The sequence below is a fragment of the Bubalus bubalis genome, chromosome 17 (assembly GCF_019923935.1).
Source record: "Bubalus bubalis isolate 160015118507 breed Murrah chromosome 17, NDDB_SH_1, whole genome shotgun sequence".
Classification (NCBI taxonomy): Eukaryota; Metazoa; Chordata; class Mammalia; order Artiodactyla; family Bovidae; genus Bubalus; species Bubalus bubalis.
In genome coordinates, this window is record NC_059173.1 from 7,019,360 (window position 1) to 7,036,267 (window position 16,908).

Here is a 16,908-nt window from a genome sequence, read left to right on the forward strand (position 1 = left end):
GACAGGAAGAAAACATTTGCAAAAGACATACCTAATAAAGAACTTATCCAAAATATACCAGAAAATCAGAAAACAAACAACTCAATTAAAAAACAGGCTAAAGACCTTAACAGACAGTGTGACAAAGAGGGGACCCATTGCCCACACGCCCAGCGACCTCCACGAGTGCTGTCAGTGGAGGTGACACATGACACAGCTGATGCCCCCTCTCCCTTTTCGGGTTCAGTCAACACCTAGAAGAGGGAGGGGAGACCCTGCCCTAATTCTGTGGCCTTGACGACCCAGACTATCTTCCCCCCTTACCTTCTGCTCCAGCTCATTCCTAGACGCCAGCTCCAACTCCAGCCTCTCCTCCGACTGCTGGAGACGCTTCCTGAGGAACTCGTTCTCCATCTGAGCACAGTCGAGGCGCATCTGCCACTCGTCCACTGTTCAAGAGAGTCAGAGAGGCCAGTCAGGAAACTCGGTGAACGGGCCGTTCCCTCCCGTCCTTAGCCCTTTGTGCACAATTTCACAGTGTTAACAGAATTCCCGAGGTTCAACCCTAGGCTTAGGATCTGGAAATCCCACATTAAGTCCAAGCTTAAAACACCACTTTCTCCAGGCAGCCTTCCCTGACTACATCCAGGTGTTGAACATTATTGACCGGTCACTATGTTAAGCTTGGTCATTTACAGAGCTCAATTTCTCTACATGTGTGCATACACCTTCCCCCTATGGAAATTCTGTAATTTTTGAGGGTACAGGAGCTGTTTTATACATTTGTGGGTTCTCTACAACCTCTAGAAGAATCCCCTATGCACGGAAGTTTCCCCTGTGTGGCAAAACAAGTTTACCAGCTGGCCATTCTACTGGCCATTCACATTGGGTGATGGAGTACATCATCAGTGATGGCTGAATTAATTAACAAATAAATCAGTGAACAATAATTAAAGTGTCTACTATGCAAAGGGCAACAGAGACAATGGTCACAACATGTCTATGTAATAACTAAACAATCCCTTGATTTGGTAAAATTCTCCAAAAAAAAAGTCATTTGCTGGTGGTGATGAAAACTCACTGAATAGAACAGGCTACACTAGGTTGTGATAGCTTATATTCTGATTGAATAAAAGAGTAACATTCTTTAAGGTAATAGAGATGTGGAAAATATTGTACAAATGGAGAGTGTAAGATAGAGACCATCCATCCATCATCCATCCAAACATCGCCCATCCATCCATCCATCCATCCTCCCAACATCCATCTATCCATCATCCAGCCACCATCCATCCATCACCCGTCCACCCATCCATCCACCCACCTATCATCCATCCATCATCCATTCATCCACCCAACATCCATCTACCCATCACCCACCCCTCCATCCATCCATCCATCTACCTATCCATCATCTATCCATCCATCCATCCATCATCCATCCATCCATCATCCATTGTTCCATCTACCTTCCATCCAACCAAATGCTCACACTACTCCATACCAGGCACAAGAGATCATGAAATGAATAAGAAACCATTCTGTCTTCCAGAAGAATCCACTTGTGGAGACAAACACATAAATTCAGCTTGAACAAAGCATGACCAGGACTCTCATAAAAGGAACTTAAGGAAGTTCAGAAGAGGACTCAAACTCATGAGGGAAGCAAACTTATGTTTTGTTCACGACCATAGTCAATAATCATAGTCATAGACTATAGTCATAAGCAAACTTATGTTTTGTTCACGACCACAGGACTTACTATAATGCCTGCTGCTGCTGCTGCTAAGTCACTTCAGTCGTGCCCAACTCTGTGTGACCCCATAGATGGCAGCCCACCAGGCTCCCCCATCCCTGGGATTCTCCAGGCAAGAACACTGGAGTGGGGTGCCATTGCCTTCTCCAATGCATGAAAGTGAAAAGTGAAACGGAAGTCGCTCAGTCGTGCCTGACTCTTTGCGACCCCATGGACTGCAGCCTACCAGGCACCTCCGTCCATGGGATTCTCCAGGCAGGAGTACTGGAGTGGGGTGCCATCGCCTTCTCCAATGCATGAAAGTGAAAAATGAAAGGAAAGTCGCTCAGTCGTGCCCAACTCTTTGCAACTCCATGGACTGCAGCCCACCAGGCTCCTCCATCCATAGCATTTGCCAGGCAAGAGTGCTGGAGTGGGGTGCCATCACCTGCTCCGACTATAATGCCTAGCATATCATAAATGCTCTGTAACTTTCACTTCAGACATGGCTAGGTGAGTGAATGGATGGATGGATGGATGGACAAACAGATGGATGGCAGGACTGAGGTCTTGTCGGGGGTGATTCTCACATAACTAACCCAAAGAGAAGGATGATATAATTGTAAAAAGTTGAAGCTTCTTCAAATTTCCATCAGGGTAAATAATATCATGGTAGGAAAGGAATCCTCTCTCTCCATCATGGAAAAAAAAAATCTCAAGTGGCGAATGGCACAGCTTCAAAAAGGAAAGGGCAGCAGATAGGATTTCTCAGGTGGCCTGTGTGCTCCGTGCTCCAGACAGGGGTGTGAGTGGGCGCCACAGATGGCTCAGGACCTGCTCCACTGCCCCAGCCTCCTTCCCCGTGGGCGCCATTCTTCACATACGGGTCAGTGAGTCCTCCATTTTCCAGTACCATTTTCCTGGGCTTCCCTGGCCTCCCAGTGACATTGCAAATTTCTGGACAGCAAGGCCCAACCACAATTCTTCTACAACCCTTGCCCCAGAGTCCAGCTCAGCACTGAACACACTCCATGAGAGGTTCTCTTTAAAGATTTCACCACGCATAGTGAGAAAACATATATATTTTCAGTAATTTCTACCCCAGCTTGATCCATAGGGGAGGTTATGGTGGCATTGCAGTAGTATAATTAAAGTGCTTTATTGCTTCTTTCAACTTTCCTATGTCATAGACATCTTCTATAATGAGTATGTACTACTTTCATAATCAAAAACAAAATATTTGTGGATTGGCTTCCTGGAATAAGCATCCTGAGCTGAAAGCCTGCGCAGCACTGTGACTAATGTGCTCCTGAGCTCAGCGCGTTTCCCCCTCGGCCGACTCCCGTATCTCTGCACAGGAAGACAAATGGCCGGGGAGCGTCGTTCACACAAAAATCACCATCAGGATGGAACCGGGGCTGACGTTCTTCTGGGGAACCTGTGCTGGTTCTGGGCAAACAGGTTCCCTTCTCCCCAAGGCCCCACTTTGTTAGGGCTCGGGTACCTGAGAGTCTCAGACTCCTCAGGATGAACCTCCCTGGCAAACACCTGCCCTGTGGGTAGCCAGGATGAGAGGATGACAGGAGTGGAGTAGGAAGCCAACGTGCCTTCCCCTCCTCCACCACCTCCTGACCTCGGCCCCTTCGAGTGTCCCTGACATTTCTAGGGCATCGATCCTCTGGGGGCACTAGAGGAGCGATGTCTATGTTTTATAAAGGCTGACAGACACGCCAGGAACCCTCCTCAGCTAACTCATTTCGACTGGGCAGAGGAGATGACAGGGCTGCCTCCTGCCCATCCAGCCGTGAGATGTGTCTCCAGGCGACCAAGACGGGCACCACCAGGAGTCCCTGGCTCCGCTGAGCATATCTTTCATTACGCAATTCACTCTAACAGCTAACCAAGTGCCTGACATCACTTTCAAACAGGGCAAGGAGTAGTCCCTGCTCCACGGGTGATGAGCAGGAAAAAGGATCCCACTATTAGTGCTACTAGAAATAATAATAAAGTGAGCAACAACTATTCAGCATTCTGTACCATGCATGTGGCTAAACACCTTCCATTCATCATCTCTGACTACAGCCATTTGAAAGATGAGGAAACCAAGGCACGATAATTTCTTTGGCCAAAGTAATAGAGTCTAGATTCAAATCCAGAAATGCGATTTTATAGCTTTCACTTCTTAACCACTGAACTGAGTTCCTCAAAATTTACATTGTTGTTGTTTACTCGCTTAGTCGTGTCCAACTCTCTGCGACCCCATGGACTGCAGCACACCAGGCTTCCCTGTCCTTCACCATCTCCCAGAGTTCACTCAAACTCATGTCCATTGAGTCAGTGATACCATCCAACCATCTCAACCTCTGTTGCCCCCTTCTCCTCCTGTTTACAATATTTCCCAGCATCAGGATCTCTTCCAATGACCCTGGCTCACTGGAATTTAATAAAAATTTATATTATGAAAGTGAAAGTCACTCAGTCATGTCCAACTCTTTGCAACCCCATGGACTATACAGTCCGTGGAATTCTCCAGGCCAGAATACTAGAGTGGGTAGCTTTCCCTTCTCCAGGGAACCTTCCTAACCCAAGGATTGAACCCAGGTATCCTGCATTGCAGGCAGATTCTTTACCAATTGAGCTATCAGGGAAGCCCCAAAACTTATATTAAAATTATTCATATAAAAAAGATTCTTAAATATAAGGGTGCCTTGCCCATCTACAGGGGATGACACAGGATGAGATGGTTGGACGGCATCACCAACTTGATGAACGTGAGTTTGAGCAAGCTCCAGGAGATGGTGAAGGACAGGGAAGCTTGACGTGCTGCAGTCCATAGAGTCTCAAAGAGTTGGACACAACTGAGTGACTGAATGGAACCACCCATCTATAGAACCACTATTTTTTAAATCATTCTTTGCATTATTAATCAACAGCACCTGTCACATTGGTAATTTATTACCTTAGATATTGTTGGGTTATCTGTTTAGTGCCTGCCTCTTGCACTGAACTGTACACCCTAAGAAGGCAAGATCTGTTTCTGTTTTCTCTGCCAACATCTCAGCCCCTAATGCAGCATCTAGAGCATTGTAAGTGCTCCGTACGTGCGAATGAATGAATGAATGAAAAGAAGGACAGCTGTTCACCAGTGTCTGATCCCATGGTTCCCAAGGACTCACCTCCTCCAGTGTGACTCCTCTCCAAATCATTCAACTGAATTTTCTGCTGGGCTTCCTCCAACCGCTTCTCCACTTCTCCTAGATTCTTCTGGACTTGCTCATACTTGTTCTGGAAGAGAGGCCTCGAGGTTTCAAACCGGAGCTAAGACAGTGGCCATCTCACCCAAGGTGCTTTCAAATCAGGACTGGCCCCTATCCCCACCCCTACCCCCACAATCTTCACCCAGGACACCTCCAAGGCCAAGACTTAGGAAGACTCAGATGTCCTCCAGGACTCCCAGCATGGGAGTCAGTAAGCCTGTGCATCCCAGATATGAGCAGAGCAGGGCAGGCCCGACCCGCCTGGCCACTCTTCTCGGGCACTCTCATCCCCAGCGCTCCCAACCACTCGCCTTTAGCTCCTGGACCTCCCGGGAGGCCCGCAGCCGCTCTGCCCGCTCACTCTCCAGCACCTGGCAGGCCATGTCCCCTTTGAAGCGCTCATCTGCCAGCTCTGTGGTCAGCTCAGCGATCTGGAGGGGGAGGGTTAAGGCAGGGTTACTCAGCTGGGGCTGCCAACCCTTCTCCTCCCGCCCATGCTCCATGGGACCATCCTTGCACTGATACTAGGTCTTATCGCAAGGCGACCCTGCAGCGTAATAAGGTGGTTAAGAGCACGGGCGTCAGGATGTTCTGGTCCTGGTGAGTTAGAATTCCTGGCCCAGCACTCACTGTCTGTGTGACTCTCAGCCACACAGGATGCCTCTCCAATGCTCGGTTTTCTCCACTTTAGTAAGGAAGGGGACAGGGGATAGAATTGTTTAGAGAATTAAGTGAGAGAATCCACACAGAGCTTAGTACAGTGCCAAGCACACAGTAAATGCTCGACTAACAATTATTCTAGTAGCAACTCTCCTTAGGCATCCTTCAGGAAGCCATTTCACTTGACCAAACAGGCTTCCTTGGTAAGACGCACACTCGCAGATGCCCACCCCCCACGGACGCTCTCGGCCAGGAAGCCCCCCATGGCTCCCCGGGGCCCGCAGCCTCGACCAGGCTGCAGCCGTGCTGCCACACAGTGTGTGCTCACAGCCTGTGTATGCCTCACACGCTTTTATGCAATCACCTATTCTATTAGCTATCACACAAACCCGTACGATGCGACCGGGCCACGAGTTTTCAGGAAAACTAGGCTGAATGCTTTGGAGGGAATGAATACAAGCAAGTTGCTTCTTAAAATTCTGTCATATAGGTGGAGGTGCAAAAACTATAAAGGAAAAACTCCAAGTACAAAGTGTAGGCTTCTGCATTTGAATTCTTTTGCCATTTGCTCTGCTTTAAAGAAATCGAAACTGGAAATCACGTAGTTGTGTGTGAGGGGTGTGGTTTAAAAAAGAAGTAGATCTTGAGTTTTTGGTCCCACCTCAGTGAGTTGCGGAGAAGGCGATGGCACCCCACTCCAGTACTCTTGCCTGGAAAATCCCATGGATGGAGAAGCCTGGTAGGCTGCAGTCCACGGGGTCGCAGAGTCGGACACAACTGAGCGACTTCACTTTCACTTTTCACTTCGGAGGAGGAAATGGCAACCCACTCCAGTGTGGGTTCTTGCCTGGAGAATCCCAGGGACGGGGGAGCCTGGTGGGCTGCCGTCTATGGGGTCGCACAGAGTTGGACACGACTGAAGCGACAGCAGTAGCAGTGAGTTGAGGCAGACATGTTTCAAGTTAAAAATTAAAATGTTTATTTTTTAAATGAATTCCCACTTGCATTGGCTTTTTTTCCCCCCAAAATAAATGGAAAACACCAAGTGAGTCAGCGCTTTTGTGGTCTTATTGTTTCAAATACAGCCTTCTGGGTTCAAGGATATGCCAAGGTAAGTGAGAAGAGAAACATACAAGTGGACAGTTCATGACCAAGAAGGACATAAATGATGCTGTACAGCAGAGTCCTCATGAAACTGGGGCTATGCTCCTCACTTGGTTCTAGGTGGGTCAGACTTAAAGTAAAGTGGAAGTCACTCAATGGTGTTCAACTCTTTGCGACCCCATGGACTGCAGTCTGCCAGACCCCTCTGTCCATGGAACTTTAGTTCAGTTCAGTCGCTCAGTCGTGTCCGTCTCTTTGTGACCCATTGGACTCTAGCACTCCAGGCTTCTCTGTCCATCACCATCTCCTGGAGCTTGCTCAAACCCATATCCATTGAGTTGGTGATGCCATCCAACCATCTCATCCTCTGTCCTCCCCTTATCCTGCCTTTAATCTTTCCCAGCACCAGGGTCTTTTCCAGTAAGTCAGTTCTCTGCATCAGGTGGCCAAAGTGTAAGAGTTTCAGCTTCAGCATCATTCCTTCTAATAAATATTCAGGACTGATTTCCTTTAGGATTGACTGGTTTGATCTTGCAGTCCAAGGGACTCTCAAGAGTCTGTATAGACAAGAATACTGGGACTTTACAGGCAAGAATACTGGAATGGGTTGCCAGATCCATTCAGGATCTTCCTGACCCAGGGATCGAACCCAGGTCTCTTGCATTGCAGGTCGGTTCTTTACCATCTGAGCCACTGGGGTGCGTAAAGGCATTCAAGTTGGAAGAGCGATCACTTGCAGTGGGCACCGACCACGGGCCAGTGTACTCCAGGAGCACCCCCGATCACACAACATGGCCTCCATCCCTGCCGTCAGCATGGATACCAAACACCAGGAGAGTATTCTCTCTGCCTTAACCATTTAGTATGAAATTCAATTTGTGCTAATCGGCTTGAGTAAAGAGAGCACAGAATTAATTTAATGCATTAATTTTGAATTCCGCAGACCCCAAGTCTGGAGCTCAAAGGACAAATCGTCTTTCCAAACTGGGGAAACAATAGCCGCTTTTCTCGGAGACAGTAGCCTCTGACCGTCCCCATCCCCACAAAGCCCTTCTCCTTCACACATTTTGGGGTCCAGAGGCTCTGTCCTTGAGTTGAGGTGGGTGAAAAATGAAGGCCAGTTTAATGAGGGAGAGCCGGGTTGCAAACCCAGAAGGGTCCTGTGCAGACCACACTAGGACCAATTAACCAGGAATTATTCTGGAATCCTCCCTGGATCCACCGCTTGGCTGAATCATCAGAAACCCTCTTTCTACTCAGGGACAATGACTCCAAGGGTCTGCCAGAGAGAGGGAGACAGAAATGAATGAATCTGCTGTACGTTTTGCAGAGTCAAACAGAAATAACATTCCCCACATCTTGACACAGACACCACCCTGGGGGAACAGTGGGCTGCAGGGATGTGAAGGACCTTAACTGCGGAGCACACAGGGTCCCCTGGGCTGTCAGTCACCTGCCCTGCACGACGCCAGCACCTACTGCCTGCCAGACCTGCCTTCGAAGACTCTGCTGTTGGGGAGCTGCCGGGAGCCACCACGGGAGATCCCACCCATGACAAAGGTCATGTGGAGGAGGCCTGACAGGCAAAGGCGGATCAGGCCTCGAGGGAACCCCTGAATCTGCTCAAGCATCTACCCCAAAACCAAAATCTGTCTGTCTTACTATTTTGTGCCTCTCACTAACTCTTCTGACATTAACAGGGGGCTATCCCCGGCCGCCTTTCTCTGGAAAAAGTCAACTCAGGGCTTTAGTTAATAAGTCTCTTGGACATAAAAGGAATATTTCTATTTTAACCCCTCTGTTGGCATTCTAGCTTGCCTGACAAGTTTATCCATACTCTTGCAATTAACACACATGATTGTTCACAACTCCCCAACCTTGAAAGGCCTAAACATTCTAAAAGTCCTAATGAGCATAGAGTCCTTTAAGGGATGAAAAATTATTAGAATAGATAGTACTGGTAAAGGGCTTCATTATTGGGCCAGTGCTTGCTGCCAAGTTCCCGTATCCCTTATCCATTGTGCACCTGGGAGTGCACTGGTTAACATAGTTGGAATGTAGGAAAAACAAGTAGCACCCTGGGAATTAACCCCATCAGACCTTTGAGCTAATTGGTTCTTTCTTTGTTGTGACCCACTGCACCTTTGCTCTGTGAGAATGTAACTCTGTTTAGTACTTTCTGAGGCTGAGAGAAATAAAGAAGAAACACATTAAGGGAAAACAAGTTTTCTGGCTGATCAGCCTTTATCAAAAAAGGGTCATAAAATGTCCACAGGCCTCCAAGGCCAGAAGATATTATACACAACATTGTTTACAGGAAAAGTATGTAGAAAAAATCCTGGTTTTGATAAAGACAAAACAGATGTAATGTTTGGGCTGACTCTGTATGACTTTGCATCTTTCATTTCCCTCTATGTACAAGTCAAGGTATAAAAGTTCCTTTTGATAATAAAGGTATGGGCCTCGCTCACCGAAGCTTGGTCTCCCCGTGTCGTTCTTTTTTTCCTTTTCTCTCCTTTTCTCTCTCTGTTCTTCTTTCAGGATGACTCCTTGGAACACAGGGGCCTGGCGCTGCACCAGAGCACGGAACCAGGTGCTGGGAGACCTGGGGCGAGGTCAAGGCTCGGGCGCCATCTGACCACGGGGCCCCAGTGAGACATCCCTTGCCCACCCTGCTAGTGGACAGTCATGGCCGTCAGGAGCCACCTCTCTCAGGGCTCCGCTAATGCACGTCTGCCCTAGATCTCCAGTCCCCGCTGTGCCCCACTGGTTCCCTCAGCGATTCTTCACCCAGAAGTGAAACTTCTTGGGCTAATGAGGCCAGACAGGGGTGCACATGGGCCTCTGCCTTTTGCCATAAAGGAGGTCCTGTACATATTCCAGAGAGAAGACACCACCCCGCTCTCAGGCATCGCCTTGTGCTCCTGCAGCCTCCCTGGTGCTCCTACCCAGTCAAGCTGCTTCCCTGTAAAAATACAAACCCCACTGGCCATGCAGGCTGATACTGCACGCTTGAAGAGTATTTATAACTGGCGTCTCAGAGGCCCCTCATCTCCTCTTCGGCTCCTTTGCAAATGAAGCACGTAAATCATTTTGCAGTAACGTTGTCTTTTTAATAAGGCTCGTCAAATGGCATTCTCGCTGACGAGGCACACCATGTTCCAGCCACGCTTCTGTGGCTGTTTCCCCGCTGAGACGAGAGGTGGGGTGCAGGCGCTGGGAACGGTGCTGGGGGGCTGCATGATGCACAGCCCTGAAGGAGTGTCTGCTCCCCAACTGTCAACAGAAGCTCCCTTCCAAGATTGAAGAACCGAGTAGAAGGAGACAGTTCGTACCTATTCTGTAACTTGACATTTCTCAAAGTGTGGGCCCTGAACAAGCAGGTTCAGCATCACTTGAGAACTTATTAGAACTACAAAAGCTCCAGGGCCATCCTAAGCCACCGACTCAGAATCTTGAAGGCTGGGATCCAATGATTCACACCCTAACCCATCCTCCTGGGGATTCTGACAGACGTTCGAGGAGAACCCCACTACCCTAACATAGCACGACCCTCTGCACCAGGGTCACCTCGAGGCTTGCTGGAGAAGTGCGGAGTGACCCCGATCCCCAAGATTCCCTCCCGGGCCCAACCTTGAGAGATGGAGCCAGGAAAGCTACGGGGGTAACAGCTCCTCTGGGTGATTCTGAGGGCTTCCCACATGGCACTAGTGGTAAAGAACCCGCCTGCCAACGCAGGAGACGTAAGAGATGCGGGTTCGACCCCTGGGTTGGGAAGATCCCCTGGAGGAGGAAATGGCAACCCATTACAGTATTCTTGCCTGGGAAATCCCATGGACAGAGGAGCCTGGCAAGCTGCATCCCATGGGGTCACAAAGAACTGGACACGACCGAGTGGATTTAGCACTCATGGGTGATTCCGATGCTCTTTCAAGCGCAAAAGCAACCAATAAAAATCAACAGGAGCTTTGCAGAGAGGAAGGTAGGAATTAGAGCCCTTTCTCCAAATAGAATCCTACTTGGGCCCCAACATGCTGCATTTCACCAAATCTGAGCTGCCGTTGATTTTAAGATGCACAGTTTAGAACGTGAGAGAGGAATGCACGGCCAGTTCCTAGTGTGAGAGGCTGCTGACTAGGTTCAGCGAAGTACAAAGGGAGAAAATAATTCATCTGAGAATCGATAAAAACGGAATCAAAGCACGAGCAGCACATCTACTCTAACAGACGCAGGTGCGGGCGTTCTGGAGCCCTGGACCCCTACTTGCCCTCTGACGGGCCTGAAGAGACGCAGGGCTTCGGAAAACACGCAATAAATTACTCCCTCAGTGCAGACAAGCCACGGAGTGGAGGGGATCCACACTGGTTATATAGTTATCCACACTGAACAACTGACCAGACATCCACAGCTTATGAAGAACTGCTACGGATCAACAAGAAAAGCCATAGGAAAGACTGCGAAGACCACTTTGTCAGGGAAGATAACCAAATAGCCAAAAACACGTGAAAATACACAAATTAAAATCATAAGGTGGTACAACTGGGCAACAGCCACAGTCGCTAACGGAAAAAGGCAGACAATCCCCAGTGCTGGGAAGACGTGGGGCAGACAGAAGGCTCACCCTCAGCCGTCGGGGAACAAATGGACACCAACATGGCGGTGAGCTATCTGCAGCATCTATGAAAACTGAACACAGAAATAACTTAAAACCCAGTGGTTCCATCCCTCAGTGTGTGCTAACGGCCACGCGTGATCTGTGCACCAAAAGACACACGTCAGGAGGTCCAGAGCAAGCTGGTTCTTTACAGTTTAAAAATAGCAACAGTCGAATGTTCCTTTAGAGGAAGGGTAAGGACGGGTGTCTGCATGTAACTGACTAGTCTACAGCAGAGGGGGTCTGCGAACCATAGTCACTGACGTCACCAATGATGTCAAGTCAAAGAAACCAGGGACAGAGGAACGCACAAATTCAATGAATCTCAGTAAAGTTCAGAAAAAAGGCAAACGCTATTCTTTAGCGGCAGGAGTCCATTTGTGATTAATGATGGAGGGCAGTGGCTGGAAGGGGCACGAGGTAGGGGAACCTGGGAGCGAACTGTCAACCAGCGCTGGGGGTGCTGGCTGCACTGGTGCGTCCACTTTGTGAAAACTCATTAAGCTGCACACTTATGATGTGTACACTTTTTTTGTATGTTGGACTGTTACATAGAGTTTAAAAGGCAGGAGGAAGAAGAGAAGCAGGAGGAAGAAGACGGAGAGGAGGCGGTGGGGAGGAAGAGGAAGAAATCCCAACACTTAGTCATCTAAATGTGCTTCCGGCATGAAGCTCAGCTTTGATTCCCGACTGAATTCTCTTTGTGGTAGGGGCATCACGCCCTTGACTTGCAGTTTAATGTTACACTACCAAAAGCATTTCTACAGACCCCTTCTACATTTACTGTGTGAATATAGGTGAGTGCCCTCAGGGTCCTTTTAATGAGGCTTCATGGGAGAAGCTCCTCTAATATCTTGATTATCTCCATATCCTGAAAAGTTACTCTTCGCTCAAGCAACAGAGGTGTGTGTGGGTGTGTATGCATATAACCCAGACACAACATGTTTATGGAATATCCTGTTTTTCTTTTTGCTTTGGTTGCTAGGAAGCACTGTATCAAAATTTCAACCCATTTTTGATAGTTCCACACACCCATTCTGTGTCTATTCTGCACTGGGGGCGGGGCTGATGTGATGAGGTCTCCGAAGGACAGGGTCTCCCAGTCTAGCTGGGACGCAGGTGATCAGGAGGCACTGATCAATGCTGTGAGGGGAAGCACAGGGCCACTAGTAGCCTGTAGTGGGGGCCTAATGGACCCGTGGGCTTCCCAGGTGGCTCAGTGGGAAGGAATCCACCTGCCAAGAGAAGACACAGGTTCAATCCCCAGGTCGGGAGGATCCCCTGGAGAAGGAAATGGCAACCCAAGCCAATGTTCTTGCCTGGGAAATCCCATGGACAGAGGAGCCTGGCGGGCTACTGTCCATGGGGTCGCAAAGAGTTGGACTTGACTTAGTGATGGAACAACCACCACCCACCCTTAGAGCATCAAGAAAGGCTTCTTGGAGGAAGCACCACTGGAACTAAGTATGAAGGGATGACCAGACATTTACCAGGTGAGGAGGGTGGAGTGGGACGTTCTAGGCAGAAGGAATAGCACAGGCAAAGGCATGTATTGAGAGTGAGTCTAAGGCCAATGGTAAAGGTCTATATTCTAACTCTGTCCTTGATTTTGTGTATTCTTCGATTCTTGGTTCCCTTTGCTGATTTTCTTAGCTTTAAATTTTTATCTTATTTTTTCAAGACTTCATGCACCTTTTTGCAACCGTGTATGATACAAAAACTAAAGAGCCCAGGCAGGATATGCTGCAGGTGCTGACACGAGCATGCGTAGTTTGGGCCTCAGAAGCCTGGCTCCCTCCTCTACCACCAGTGTCCCATGAGCGGAGCTCCAGATGCTAGAAACGCTCACCTCCTCCTCCTCTCCAAGTCTCCCCCAACAGCTGACACATTGCAAACCCCCAAGTCCAACGTGACAGCTCGTGATGGATTACTGCATAAAATGTCAGCTTGGTGGGAAGGAATTTCTGCCAGGAAGTCACCGATATTCCCCACCAGCCCACAGCTCTCCAACTGCTTCTGCTGCTCTACTCATGGCTACTTCCAGCAAGAGGGGTCAGGCACTGGCTCTCTGGAGCCTCAGTGGAGGTATTTTAAGGTATTCAGGTGCCATTCCCCCTCCTCACAGTCTCATCCACGAGGGGCAGTAGCCCAGCCCAGCCGTCCTCCTGGTGCACCGGAGACCCTCCCTTCCAGGAGCCCCTGCCCCTCGCCTGACCGTGAGGGTGGACCACCAGGGAATTCCCGATCTTGATTTCTGAGGTTTTCAGGGCTCCCTTAAATTGTGCCCCCTTGGCGAATGCTTGGCTCGCCCTAGTCCCAACTACCTGTCTCCAGGAAGCCCTGGTACATCACAGGGTTCTGCTGAAGTTCAGGTGGAGCTCATTCATTCCCTTCTTCATTCCCTTGTTCATCAGATGTATCTGAGTACCTTCCATGTGATAGACTTTCTACCAGACCCCTCGGATATAGCCAGAGACAAGGCAAAGTCCCTATCCTCACAAAGTCTCCAGGCCAACAGAGGGAGACAGGCCCCAAGTAGATAAACGTGCAAGCTAGCTTTCAGATGGTGGAGTGCCGCAGGTATTAAACAGAGGGAGGTGACGGGGAGGGAGATCAAGCGGGGGGTGATATTACGTAAGTGATCAGGGAAGACGTCTGTGGACTGAAAAGTACGAAGCTAGATCTGAAGCATGTGATGCCCCCATCTCTGTGCAGATCTGGAGGAAAGGTAGAGGCAGCCAGTGCAAAGGTCCTGAGGCAGCGTGACAGACTGTCTCAGTCCAGAGCAAAACCAGAGCTTCCTGTGCTTGCGCGGCTGGGGTGGTGTCACTGCCGACAATAGTGCTTGTTTGGTTGATGGCTAGCACGGGTTGTAATTAGGTTCACCAGCAAAAGCCAACAGTACTCAATTCTTTTTCTTCCGCATTTTCTTTTTTAAGGGCAATCCAAATCGGTTCTTATATCGCTGGCTGAAAGGCCTTTTCTTCTATAAAGAGCCAGAGAGTAAATATTTTTAATCTTTGCAGGTCACACAGTCTCTGTCACAAACTGCTCAACTCTGCCTTTGTAGCATGCAAGCAGCCAGAGACTGCACACTAATGAATGGGCGTGGCTGTGCCAATAAAACTTTATTTATAAAGAACCAGTGGTGACATGGGTTTGCCCTGTGGGCCATAGTTTGCCCATCTCTTTATTCATTTTCACTGTGGTAACTCAGGTTTTAGTCTAACAAGATGTGTTCCTCCATTCTGCCAACAGACGCCCTTTCGGGTGCTTATGCTCTTCAACATGAGACGCACTGCTGCTAAGAGCATCTTGTCTTTACATTTCTGTGGGAGAGGTTCTCCAGCACGTGAGCCTGGAAGTGGAATGGCTGGGCCACAGGGCACAGGCCGCGCCAACTCTCAGAGATGACGCTAGACTGTTCAAGAGCCACGAGACCAACAGACACCCATACCAGCAGCGTGAGTTCCCACTGCTACGCACTCCTGTTGCCAACACTGGCGGCATCAGACTTCAGGATTTTGCCCATTTCAAGCATTAAGTGATACCTGTTGTGCTGTGAATGTACATTTCCTGATTGCTAGTTAGTAGTCTTTTCATGAGTTTATTGGCCATTTGCATTCCTGATCCTTTAAGCTCCTAAAATGAGTTTCCCTGCTGAGAACTGCCAATTTCTAATTTTTGCCCCCCACCTCCCGACTTTTTTTTTACTGGAATGTTTACCTTTTCCCAATTGCTTTGAGGAAGTTCTTTACATATTCCGGTTCCTCTCTGTCGGTTGCATTTGTTGTAAATTTCATCGTCAAGAACATGGTGTGTCTTTATTTTATGCTCTGACAATCAGAAGTTGATCACCTTATTGGGGTCACAGTGATCATTCTCCCCTGCGAGCTGTGCTTTTGTGACTTCTTTAAGCAATTCTTCCCTTGGGAGCCACATGACATGGCTTTGAGACTCATCTCTACACTTGCTGGTTGTGGGGCTGGGGGAAGGCACTTAATACCCCAGAGCCTGCGTTTCCAACTCTAAAATGGGGAGTGGAGTGGCATGAACCTCACAGGGTTATTCTGAGGAGTCTTGAAGGGACTGAGCACCACGCCCGGCTCACTGTCACGTTCCCCATCAACAGACCTCCCCTCCGTGCAGGAGGGATGGGGGTACCTTGCTCTCCAGCAGGTCTGCGTTCTGCCGGAGTTCATTCCGAGACTTCTCTGCCTTCTCTAGCTTCTGCCTCAGCGCTGTAAGCTCCGCCTACAAAAGCAAACACAGTAACAGAAGCCCTTCTGGACTGGAGGTGCAGGTTCCACGCGTGTTAAGACTGGCCAGCAAATGCAGTGGGTGACGCAGCCAGCCCATCTGTGATGACGGCCATTTCTGCATATGATCATCTCTGCTCAGGCAAGCCCGGTCCATACCAGCCTGGACTAGGGTCTGGATGCAAATCCTTGGAACAATACCACTGTTTATTGAGACGGTGCACACCCAAGTGAGACAGGGACACCCGAGTGACACGGGGCACCCAGCTCTTCATCTTCCCCAATTAGCACTTTTGGCCCGGGGGTCGTCGTGAGGTTTACAGCACCACCGTCAGGAGCAACTGCAGTGCTCACCACCCGCAGGCCAGGCGAGTGAGCCACAAACACACACCCCAGGGAGGGCCACGCGGCACGAAAAGAGAACAAGGAAGATTTCTATAAAAATGGGAACCCTGTGACAATACGTAAATGCAGCACATTAACATGTGGTATGCCTTAAATGTACAATGCTGTAGGTCAAACATACTTCAACTAAAAAATTTTAAAAGATAATCCAAAAATAGGACGTGGCATGGTTCTTACAATCTATTTTGAAGTGAAAAATGCAAGTTGCAGAAGAATATATAGTATGCCACCTTTTGTGTAAGAAAGAAACCATTAGTCCTGTGTGTATGTGTGTGTGCACACGCGTGTGTACTGCACGTGTGCACATGTGCGCCCACGTGTGTACATGCACACCTTGCTTCATTGTGCTGGGTTCTGCAGATGCTGCATTTTTTACAAATTGAAGGTTGGTGGCAACCCTGCAATGAGCAAGTCTATTGGTGCATTTTTTCCAAAAGCGTTATCTTTTAATTAAGGTATGCAGATTTGGGGGGGACCAAATGCTATTACACACTTAACAGACTACAGTACAGCATCAACATAACTTGTATAGGTCCTGGAAAGTCACCCAGTTCACGTGACTCACTGTGATATCAATTTATCTTGGCAGCCTGGAGCTGAACCTGCACGATCTCCAAGATATGCCTGTATGTGCTCATTTTTGCCAAAAGGAACAACAGGCAGGATAACCCAGAAACCAGTGACAACAGTTTCCCTGGTGGCTGAGTGGTAAAGAATCTACCTGCCAAGGCAGGAAACCCGAGTTCAATCCCCAGTTTGGGAAGAGCCCCTGGAGAAGGAAATAGCAACCTATTCCAGTATTCTTGCCTGGAGAATCCCATGGACAGCGGAGCCTGGTGGGCTGCAGTCCGTGGA

At 48.9% G+C, this 16,908-nt stretch overlaps 1 protein-coding gene across 10 annotated transcripts in view; it reads right to left on the bottom strand.

The window, feature by feature from the left end:
* Positions 1-16,908, bottom strand: part of MYO18B (myosin XVIIIB) — a 229,256-nt gene that overhangs the window by 112,665 nt on the left and 99,683 nt on the right. For all 10 annotated transcript variants that reach the window (XM_044930013.2, XM_025267427.3, XM_044930011.2 and 7 more), the window contains 4 exons: positions 15,554-15,643; positions 5,283-5,402; positions 4,891-4,999; positions 304-428 (listed from right to left, as the gene is read on the bottom strand). In XM_044930013.2, coding sequence (XP_044785948.2) covers positions 304-428; positions 4,891-4,999; positions 5,283-5,402; positions 15,554-15,643 — 444 coding nt within the window. The remainder of the gene's footprint in view (positions 1-303; positions 429-4,890; positions 5,000-5,282; positions 5,403-15,553; positions 15,644-16,908) is intronic.